This window comes from Phascolarctos cinereus, unplaced genomic scaffold, assembly GCF_003287225.1.
Source record: "Phascolarctos cinereus isolate Bilbo 61053 unplaced genomic scaffold, phaCin_HiC Scaffold_4;HRSCAF=312, whole genome shotgun sequence".
Classification (NCBI taxonomy): Eukaryota; Metazoa; Chordata; class Mammalia; order Diprotodontia; family Phascolarctidae; genus Phascolarctos; species Phascolarctos cinereus.
The window spans coordinates 661,851,461-661,862,163 of NW_027555847.1; the positions used below are offsets into that span (position 1 = coordinate 661,851,461).

A 10,703-nucleotide genomic window follows, 5' to 3' on the forward strand; every position below is an offset into this window, starting at 1 on the left:
GGAAGGACTGGAGCCCTGAGAAGCGTTCCGGGATCTTATGGTATCTTTGCCTCCCATCCCTTTCCACCCACAAGCTGGCCAAGGGCAAGGACAGATACATCTCTAAATATGAGCTGGGCCAGATGTCCGAAAAGAGCACTCTTATAATTTACCTGGACAAGGTGAGCAGTGAACAAACTCCTTGCCCCTTACATTCCAATTTTCCATCCCCGGTCCAGATTCTGTCCACTATCCCTCCTTTCTTCCTCTCTTTCTTCCTCTCTCCCTCTTTCTCTCTCTCCCTCCCTTTCTTTCTTTCCCTATCCCTCCCCCTCCTCTTTCTCTCCCCCTCCCTCTCTCCTTCCCTCTTTCTCTCTTTCTTTCCCTTTGTCCCTTCCCCCTCCTCTTTCTCTCTCCCCCCTCTACCTCCCTCTTTCTCTCTCCCTCCCTCCCTCTTTCTTTCCCTCTGTCCCTCCCCCTTCTCTTTCTCTCCCCCCTCCCTCTTTCTCTCTCCTTCCCTCTCTCTCCCTTCCTCCTTCTAACCCCTCTTTTTGACCCATCTCTATACTACTCTCAATCTCTTTGTTATTCCTTACTATTACTTTCCTTCTCTTCTCTCCCTCCCTTTCTTCCTTATGATTTGTCTTTGTCTCCTTTTGACCTCTCCTTATTCTACATGAACGCCCATTCCTCCTGTTCCCTCCTCCTCGCAGATTTCCAACCAGGAAGAGGAGTGCTTAAGCTTCAAGATCCACCAATACTTTGAAGTGGGACTCATCCAGCCTGGGGCCGTCAAGGTCTACTCTTACTACAATTTGGGTTAGCGAGTCCTCTATCTTGGGGGCTAGGGAAGGGAAAATGGGAACAGGAAGCAAGATCTTGAGGACCTCCTATTCTGAATGATGGTGTTCTGAGAGTCTGGGAGCACATCTGAGTGTTGAAGATCTGAGAGTCTGGAGTTTGGGGCCCAAGGGTCTGAGGTTGGAGGCCTGAGGGTCTTACTCTCAGTCCATGTCCCTGAGCTTCTGGGTCTCAGGGCTGAAGCCTCTGGTCTCTCTTTCTCATTCCCCATCTCCCCTCCCCAGAGGAAAGTTGCACCAAGTTCTACCATACGACTAAAGAAGGTGGTTTGCTCAACAAGATCTGTCACAAAGAAGTGTGCCGCTGTGCTGAGGGTGAGTGCTAAGCCAGCTGAGGGCTGCTGGAGGTGGCCTGGCTTGGGGATCTGAGCCCTCTCCTGGCCAGCGCTGAACCTGTCTCCTTCTCTCCCTCCTCCCTGCAGAAAACTGCTTCTTACATAGAGAGGAGAATCTCTCAAGGCAACAGAGAACTGAAGAGGCCTGTGAGCCTGGAGTGGACTACGGTGGGTGTAATTAGGTGGTTGATCCTATGAATTCCTGTGTCCTTCTGGGTCACTGTGTCTGATTGTGCATGTCTCTCTGTACCCACGTATGTGTACGTGGAGCACCTATCTGTGTGTGTCTGTGCTTCTGCCTCACCTTGACCCCTCTGGTCTCTGTCCTCAGTATATAAGGTCAAGGTGAACAAGATCAAGCAGTCCGACAGCTTTGATGAATACCAGATGCTCATCAAACAGGTCATTAAATCTGGTGAGTGGCCCCATCCATGCCCCATGCTCAGACCCTCGCACCTTTTCCTGTGACTCCCCCCTCCCAAGGCTATAACCTCTCATTCCTCACGTTGTGTTCCTCACCCTGCCCCCCAGGCTCAGATGAGAATCCTCAAGACAAGATTCGCACATTCATCAGCCATGTGAAGTGCCGGGATGCCCTACTGCTAAAGGAGGGCAAGGATTACCTGATCTGGGGCATCTCCTCTGACCTATGGAAAATGAACTCAGAGTAAGAACCCGGGTCCATCCATTTCCCCCAGCCCAAGCTCTTCTCTCCATCTTCCTGGTTATTCTGTTCATCACTCCCTGTTCCATCTGGTTCACCAGATTTCATATCATCCTATCTATCCGCCTCTAGAACCCTGGTCATTCCATCCATCCCCCTTCCTGGTTTAGGGCAACCTTATTTTCCTCTTCCCCGCTCCCCTCCATTACTCCATCCCCTCCCTGGTCCCGGAGCTAGGGATGCCCCTCTCCCCCTAAGCGTATCTCTCCGTGCCCCCAGGCTTAATTACATCATTGGCAAGGACACTTGGGTGGAGCACTGGCCACCAGAAGATGAGTGCCAGGATGCAGAGAACCAGAAACAGTGTGAGGATTTGGAGGTCTTTGCGGACAGCATGATCTCCTTCGGCTGCCCCAACTAACACCATCCATGGACCCAAATGATGACCCATCCCCGGCCTCGGCCAGGTCCCACCTTATTTCTGAACAAAGACTCTTTTTCAAGAATTTAATGGACTCACCTAGTGTGGTGCTTGGAGATCCTTGGGGATCCTAGGGGGTAGGGGTGGAGGAGAGGCCATGTGTGGAGATAGCCTCGGAGGTGGAGGCAGGGAGGTAGTCAGATTCAAATCCCAAGTGTGGCCTTGGGCATGTCCCTTCTTCCCCACTCTCATCTTCAGCTCCCTGATCTATAGAAATGAGGGTAATAATCTCTGTTTGAATGGTGAATAATAATCAGAGAATCCCAAAGTGCTGTTGCAATGTGGGGTGTTGGGATTATCATTATTAAAAAGGCCAAATACTCATTTACATCTCGATGTGTTGGTTTGGTTTGGGGACTAGGCCTCATCCTTCTATTCTGGTCCTGGAGAATTGTCGTGTCAGAACTAGAAGGTCCCTAAGAGAATAACTGGTCCCATTTTACAGATTGGAAAACTGAGGCCTTGAGAGGGAGAAAGGGCTTGTTCAAGTAACGGGTTACAAAGGGTACAGTGAGAATGTGAACCCTTTTCTCATCCCTCATCCCCCACTTTTCCTGGCTGGGTATCTGACTCAAAGGAGGTAGGGAGGGCTGGCCTGGAGATGATGCAGGCAGGGGAAGAGGAAGCATAGAAACAAGAGGATGACTACTCAGAGTAGAATAACTCAGCACCCACCCACCCCTTCTCCCTAGCAAGACCTTCAGACTTCCTCAGCAGCAATTGCCAGGCCCTCAGTGCAGCAGGTGATTAATAAATGTTTCCTGAAAAGACACATATCGCAAAGAAGACCCTCTGAGGAGGGATGGGGTGTGGACTGGTGGGAGATAGGGCAGTTGGACCCCTCCGGAATCCAGGGCCCCAGCCAGATAGTCCAGGAAACACCTTTGGTTTGGGGGTTTTGTGATTTGGGGGTTCAACTCTGGCCTTGGGCCAGGGGTGGAAGGAGTATGGGGCTGAACACAGACATTCTAAAGTCCCTGGCAGACTTAAGAGGGACAATAACCCCCATAACACACAACCCCAACCCTAAGGCCTTCAGAGCTCTAGGCATTGGACCCTTAGATCTCCCTTCATGTTATCGCTCAGTTATTTTTCAGTCATGTCTAACTGTTCAAGACCCCATTTTGGGATACTGGAGTGGTCTGCCATTTTCTTCTCCAGCTCATTTTACAGAAGAGGAAACTGAGACAAACAGGGTTGAGTGACTTGCCCAGGGTCACGCAGCTAAGGAAGTGTCTGAGGCCAGATTTTAAACGCAGGAAGATGAGTCTTCCTGACTCCAGGCCTGGTGCTCCATCCACAGCATTCCCTAGCTGTCCTACTTCCCCCGTACATTGCTTCCAAACCAAGATGGGAAATGCATACTTGGCGGTCATCGGTAAAGCCTATGTATTCAACCCTCATTTCCCACCTGACTCTTTCATGTGTGCATCCGCTCTTCCCCTGCCCCACACCTGCCACATTCACAAATACTCATATACACATACACCACAAGGGGCAGCTAGGTGGCGCAGTGGATAGAGTGCCAGCCCTGAAGTCAGGAAGACCTGAGTTCAAATTCAACCTCAGACCAAACGCCTGACATTTACCAGCAGTGTGACCCTGGGCAAGTCACTTAATCCCGATTGCCAAAAAAAAAAAAAAAAGGCAACAACATAAACACCATACGTGAAAAGGCCCATGTCTGACCCATGGGAATTGGTAATGAAGCCTATATTCTATCACTACTTCTCAATCCTCCATCCAACTCAGATCCCTCTTATCCTGGTCTCTAAAGATCCTGGGTATGGAGGGGGCGGGGGATGGTCGTAGGATCATAGACTTAAGGTTAGAAGATCTTAGAGATCATTTAATACAACTTATTTAACAGATGAAGAAACTAAGGCCCTTGGGGGACGATAATTTACCCAAGGTCACACAGCTAATAAGTATCTGAGGCAGGAATAAGCCCAGGTCTCCCTGACTCCAGGCATTGCTGCCTGAGGACTCTTGGGTCCCTTTCATCTCTAAAGTCCTATGCCCTGATTCCATTTCCCATTTAGACTATCTTTGTTAGTCCGCTTCCTCCTCAGAATTACTGCTTGAGGAGCCCCACTACCTGGCTTCCTTTGGGCCCCCTTTGTGGGGGTCCCTTGGGCCCCCAGGGCACACATGCTTTAATAGCTTTCCCAGAGGGGGTCACCCAGGTTCCATATGGTCTTGGAAAATCAGAAAGTGTGAGTATATCAGCCTTACCCGCCCACCAGCCACTGGGGCAGGAAGGGGGCGGCCGGGGGGGAATGGGGCGGGGCAGAGTGGCTTCAAGAGGCTCTTGGGGTGAAGGCTGGGACCAGAGCAGCCACGGTTTGCCTGCCCACCTGTCAGGGAGGCCTAGCCGGAGCACATGTGGTAAGCAGCTGGTTTCCTCTTGAAAATCTATAGCCCCAGGGTCGTGCCAGTGCATTCATCAGACAGCCAACAGGATACCCACACCATAACCATCAGAGGCTTCCTCTGAGACGCACAGCAGGTACTTCGCAGGCCCTTACCTACTTGGGCACTGGAGCTGGCCACAAGAGCTGGCCCTTTCCTGAGCTGGAGGCCAAATAAGTTTCCTAAGAATTGAGCCCAGGCAGCTTCCTGGGCATTAAGTCTGGGTAACAAAACTGGAGACTTACTCAGTAGCTGTGGTTCCAGAGGGGCAGAAGAGCCATGGGAGATCGGGTGATTCAACCGTCAGTATTCATTGTGGATGGACAGAGAGATGTGCCCTTCCCCCAGCGGAGAGGGAGCAGGCAACGGACATGCCAGAGAGTGCAGCTGGGCCTGGGGCTCCTACTGCTGCTGGCATTGGCTGGTGTAGCTATTGAAGGCTATTTCCTATGGAGCTTCCACTGGGACCTGGTGGCCCTCAGCCTTCGGCTACCGGTGAGTGAGCAATCTCAGTTTGTGTGCCGGTGTGTATATTTGTGTGAGCCAATGTGTGTTTATGTGAACATGTATGTGTCTCTGTGTGGACACAAGGCACGCATATGTCTCTATATACATGCCCCTGTGCGTGTGTATGTGAGTGTGTGTGCGTGTGAGTGTGTGTGTGTGCGTGTGAGTGTGCGTGTGTGTGCGTGCCCTCGCATGCCTGCTGCCACTTGCCTGGTGATTTCCATAGTCACACTGCATTTCTATTTTTCAGAGAGAGGAGGGCTCCTTGGAGAAGCTGGTTCAGGGTAAGTTTAAAGGAAGGGACAGGGATAGAAGGGCCAGCGCTGCCCAGGGGGAGGGGTCACCCAGGCTCTTCATCCAAGTGTCAGCCTGTCTTTCGTCATGCCCCAGGCTGGTTCTCAGGCTGCAGTCTTCCCGCCCCTATCCTCCCCCCTCCCAACTTGACTTCTGTCTCTTTTCTCCCTCCCCCACCCCCGCTTCCAGCTTCCCTTCTGCATCTGTGCTCCTCCTTCCTCCCCCCTCCAAGCCTAGGAACACTGTTGCCCAATGAAGCTTGCATAACCCAGGGTTATGAGTGTGTGTTGGGGTTGGAGGTGTGGGGAGGGTGGGGAGGGGAGTAAACAGATAATATACCTCATTCCTACTCAGAGCTGAGGTCCAGGAGTTGAATTTAGGGTCCAATGACCTGGGTTCAAATCTCTGCTCTTACCACCTGTGTGGTCATGGGCAAGTCAGTCTCACCTCCTCGGGTCTCAGTTTCCCTCATCTGTAAAACGTGGACTTTGAGATCTTGTCCAGTTCTAAAGGTAGGATCCTATGATCCGCTGACCTCAGGATCTGGAGTTGGTTGTGACCCCAGAAGGGAAGGGATTAGGAGAAATATCCCACAGCTCTCTAAGGAAGGCCTGAGCGACAGAGGAGCAGGCCCAGAGGCAGCCCCTTTAACTTTTGACCTTTATTTCTTCCTAGAGCAGAGATCCTGTCAGGACAAGCCAGCAGCTCACCTCACAGGTAAGGAGCTGGGGGCAGAAAGGGCAGAAAGGGTGGGGAAGTGGTCATAGCTGGCCTACACTGGGTGTGGGACTAAGTAGGAGCCCCCAGAGGTTCCTAGGCTCACATACTTGCTCCAGAAATTCCAAGGACCATAGGAAAGAGATAGGGAGATGGAGCAATCCCAACAAAGCACATGAATGGATACATCCCCTAGGCAGGCCCATAAGCAGGACAGTGTAGGGGGAAAGAAAAACTGGATCTGGAGTCAGAGACCTTGGACAAGTCATTTCCCTTCCTCTAGGCCCCAGTTTCCTCAACTGTAAAATAGAGAGTTGGATTAGTTGACCTCTAAAGTCTTTTCTACCTTGGGATTTTGTGATCCTATAGATAACCCTTTGAGATGAAATGTGTCATTAATAGCAGGGCCAATAACAAGGGGTCAGCCTTATTGTCAGAAAAGTCAGGGTTCAAGACCTACCTCTAAGGTATGCTAGCTGTGTGACCATCAGTAAGTCACTTAACTGCTGGGTACCCAACAAATTCCAGATTATATCAATTACAGATAATTTCCACACCAGGAATTTCCTACACTGATGAAATCAGATGTCTAGCCGAAAACCAACCACCCAACCTCCAAACTTCCCCCAAACGTCCCACAATCCCTTATTCCTTCTTGGTACTTTCTATTTTTCTAGATTTCTTCCCCTTCCCTAATATCGTAGAATCTCGGTATTGCCAATGACTCTGGTCCAAATCCCTCATTTTACAGTAAGACCCAGATCTGTGGAATGATTTACTTGAGGTCTCTGACTCCAAATCCAGGCAGAGGCAGAGAGAGGGGCTGGAACTCAGCTCTTCTGAATCTTCAGACTGCAAATCACAGCCTCTTTCCACTAAGGGATATTGAATCCTCCTACCTAAGAGGCCTAGGTAACCTGCCCTACTTGCCAGGGAAATATAACATCTCCCTCCTTCCCCCACTACGCATACACTTACACTCTATGTATGTTCATCATCATCTCTCTCTCTCTCTCTCTCTCTCTCTCTCTCTCTCTCTCTCTCTCTCTCTCTCTCTCTCTCCCCCTCTCTCTCTCTCCCTCTCTCCTTTTCTTTCTCTCTTCTCTCTCCAGGGGCCAACTCAAGTCTGGCAGTGAGGGGTGGACCACTGCTCTGGGAGGCCCACCTGGGCCTAGCTTTCCTTCGAGACCTGGACTACCGAGCAGGGTCCCTGGTGTGCACCCGACCTGGCTACTATTACATCTATTCCAAGGTGCAGCTTGGAGGTATTGGATGCCCAGAAGGGTCAGTGACTGGTGGACCTGTTACCCATGGGCTCTACAAGCGCACAGCCCGATACCCTGAAGAGCTGGAGCTGTTGGTCAGCCGTAGGTCCTCCTGTGGCTGGGCAGGGACCTCGGCCAAGGTCTGGTGGGACAGCAGTTTCCTGGGTGGCATAGTCCACCTTGAGGCTGGCGAGGAAGTCTTTGTCCGAGTGCCAGAGCAGAGACTGGTCAGGGTCAAGGATGGGACCCGCTCCTATTTTGGGGCCTTCATGGTTTAAGCTGCCTCAGTTTTTTCATCTACAAAACAAGGGATTTGGATTAGATAATCTCTATGCTTTCTTCCAACTCTCAATCCGATGGTCCTGTGATCCTAGCTGTGTGACCTTGGGCAAGTCACTGCCCCTCTGGGCCTCCATTTCTTCCATCTGTAAAATGGAAGGATTATACTACATGATCTGTAAGGTTCCTTCACAGCTCTTAATTTTGTGAACTCTATCTGATGGCCTGGTCCGGGCAGGTACCTTGGAGGATACAGAGAGTGCTTCCAAGACTAGACAGAGTTAGTAGATGGAAGTCAGAGCAGATGGGAAGACAAAGGACTGGTCTGTCCGTCCAGGGCCCCAGCAATAGCCCCAGGGCTAGCTAAGGAACCTGGAACTGATGTTGAATTTCCTGACATTCAGGATAGGGTTTGGGGGACTCTTGGGGTATTTATCGTGGGGTTAGGGGGAAACAGGTGAGGGGACCCTGTCCAAAGCTTGAGACTCACCTACTGCAATCTCCACAAACACAGTATGACACACATACAGTCATATATAGGTAGATATATACATTCATATATATGTGTGTTTGCATATATATATATCTGTGCATGTGTATACACACACACACACACACACACAGAGTCACATCAGGGACATCAGAGACATGACACAAAAATACACACAAGGAAATAGTCCCACAATGACATGCACATTTTTACACAGCTCTGACCCAAAGTCACATACCTCTTATAGCTGTGCACGAATAAAACTTTACAAAAGTCACAGTCATACCTCTCTTACACAATCACAGTCACACATGAATATACCCCAAGTCACACAATTCTGTCTCTCTGTGTCTCTTTCTCTTTCCTCTTTTTCTTCTCTGTCTGTCTCTGTCTGTGTCTTTCTGTCTCTATCTCTGTCTGTCTGTCTATCTCTCTCTCTCTCTCTCTCTCTCTCTCTCTCTCTCTCTCTCTCTCTCTCTCTCTCTCTCTCTCTCTCTCTCTCTCTCTCTCTCTCTCTCTCACACACACACACACACACGCCCTGCAGCAAAGTGGGGTCTGGGTAGAGAGTGAAAATCTCAAGCCCAGGGCCCCCACCCTGATCCTGGACCTGTCAACTCTGAAATAAAAAGCAAAATGTTTAACTGGACATGGACACCTACCTTTGGTTTGTGTGAGAGAATGAGGGGAACCAGCTGGAAGGGGGTAGATAGATACTGGGGATCTTAGTGGAGGAGTCAGATTAGAACCTCCATGGTTGAAGTGACCCTTTGGAAGGAGAAGGAGGGTTAAATGAGACGGGAATAGCTTTTCCTGGGAAACAAGAGGTGTCTCTGTCCCACGTTGGCAGTTGGAAGGACTGAGGAGGACACAAGGACCTAGACAAGGCCTTTGTTCTCTGATGCATCTTGACATAGAGGCAGAAAAACAGGATGACCTGGTCATGTGGGTGGAGATAGAGGATACCCCCCTTTTACAGATGAGAATGTTGAGAACCAAAGAGAGAAGAGGACTTTCTCAAAGTCACAAAATGAGGCAGTCACAGAACTGGGACTTCTCTGGTTTCCCTTGAGGTGAGGGTGCCCACCCCAGTTCTCAGGGCATTCCCCTGTGGTATGTGCAGGCCTTGTTCCTACCCAAACCATATCCTTGCCCAAGAAGTCCCTTGTCAGCCACGGTGGGGATGTGGAGCGCAGGGCACGTGGAACTCTCTTATGAGCAGCTAGATGAAAGATCATTGAGGGTGTTCCACCCACAGAGCCCAGCACAGTGCCTGGCACACAGGAGGCACTCAGTAAATGTTTCATAGATAGGCACTGAACTGCAGTTGCGGAGAAATAAAATGTGAAATGTCCAAATGATCATTTATTATGAACATAGGGCTGCAGGGATCTCTTCTTCATTCTCATCTCTTAGCTCAGGCAAGAGCTTTAAACCCTAGAAGGGAGTTTAATGATCCTAGAACAAATTAAATGAATCAGTGATTCTACAATGGCAATGCTTTATCTGGAAGTCCGAACTTGAACTAGTTTTACCTTCTCCCTAGGCCTTAAGTCTTCCCATAGGTAAAATGAAGGGTTTTAACGAGATCATTCTGTGTTCTAAGGCCCCTCCGATTCTGTGTCCTGTCTAATTCAATTTAACAAAGGCTTCAAGAGCACTTAGTCACTAGGTTGGATTTAGGGGATCCAAAGAAAGAAATTTAAATAGCTCCTGCCTCCAAGGGGCTTTTGGTTTACTGATGGGTAGGACGGGGAGTCAGATAAGCAAATACCGGGTAATTTGAGGCGGGAAAGGGAACCCCAGGTTGCGGCCATCAGGGAAGGAGAGCTGGCCCGCCTGAGCTGAGCCTTGAAGAAAGACCAAGATCACAAGACATGAAGGGGAAGAAAGAAGTTTGTTCCAGGTAGGAAGATGGCTCCATCATATGGAGGCAGAAGGTGGAAGGTAAAGGCTGGGGAGCAAAGGGTAAACCAGTCTGGCCAGAGAGGACAGTGAAAAGTAATGAATGTAAGCTGGCTAGAAAGGTAGGTTGGAGTCCCTTCCAGGCCCTATTACATCATTTGAACCTCCACTCCGGAGGGAGAGTGGGCAAGCATTACTCTACCCATTTTACAGATGGAGAAAGTGAGATGTGGAAGGGGAAATGACTTTCTGAAGCTATAGTGAGTCAGCATCTGAGTCAAGGCTAAAACCCAAGTTCCCAGACTCCACAGCCCCACATTCTTTCCGATGGAGGAGAGGTATGTGGGAAGTGCAGAATGACTCTAGACTCCTGGGTCTTGTCCCCCTCCTTTATTTCCTTCTCCTCTGCCTCCTCCCTCCCCCATCTCCCCATTTCTGTGGTGGGGAGGATGGTCTGTCTATTTATAAAGCCTCAGCCACCAAGTAGGAGCGTGTGCAGGAAACTTCCGCTGATG

At 50.1% G+C, this 10,703-nt stretch overlaps 2 protein-coding genes across 2 annotated transcripts in view; both read left to right on the forward strand.

Annotated features, from left to right (window-relative positions):
• Nucleotides 1-2,647, forward strand: part of C3 (complement C3) — a 38,367-nt gene extending 35,720 nt beyond the window's left edge. The window contains exons 35-41 of the mRNA XM_020971319.2: nt 75-161; nt 693-798; nt 1,065-1,154; nt 1,262-1,342; nt 1,506-1,589; nt 1,706-1,841; nt 2,118-2,647. Of these exons, the coding sequence (XP_020826978.1) occupies nt 75-161; nt 693-798; nt 1,065-1,154; nt 1,262-1,342; nt 1,506-1,589; nt 1,706-1,841; nt 2,118-2,259 (726 nt within the window). The 3' untranslated portion in view covers nt 2,260-2,647. The remainder of the gene's footprint in view (nt 1-74; nt 162-692; nt 799-1,064; nt 1,155-1,261; nt 1,343-1,505; nt 1,590-1,705; nt 1,842-2,117) is intronic.
• A 1,960-nt stretch (nt 2,648-4,607) lies between these two features.
• On the forward strand, nt 4,608-9,775 carry TNFSF14 (TNF superfamily member 14). The gene is made up of 4 exons (XM_020971469.2): nt 4,608-5,226; nt 5,489-5,522; nt 6,208-6,249; nt 7,362-9,775. Exons 1-4 carry the CDS (start codon nt 5,011-5,013, stop codon nt 7,790-7,792), a joined length of 723 nt encoding a protein of 240 aa, XP_020827128.1. The 5' UTR covers nt 4,608-5,010; the 3' UTR covers nt 7,793-9,775.
• The last annotated feature ends 928 nt before the right edge of the window (nt 9,776-10,703 follow it).

Bases quoted from the DNA above. Each gene is read 5' to 3' on its own strand.
- TNFSF14 (XM_020971469.2), top strand. From the start codon at position 5,011: ATGGGAGATCGGGTGATTCAACCGTCAGTATTCATTGTGGATGGACAG. The intron at 5,227-5,488 runs GTGAGTGAGCAA...TCTATTTTTCAG, and splicing joins CCCTCAGCCTTCGGCTACCG to AGAGAGGAGGGCTCCTTGGA. The intron at 6,250-7,361 runs GTAAGGAGCTGG...TTCTCTCTCCAG, and splicing joins GCCAGCAGCTCACCTCACAG to GGGCCAACTCAAGTCTGGCA.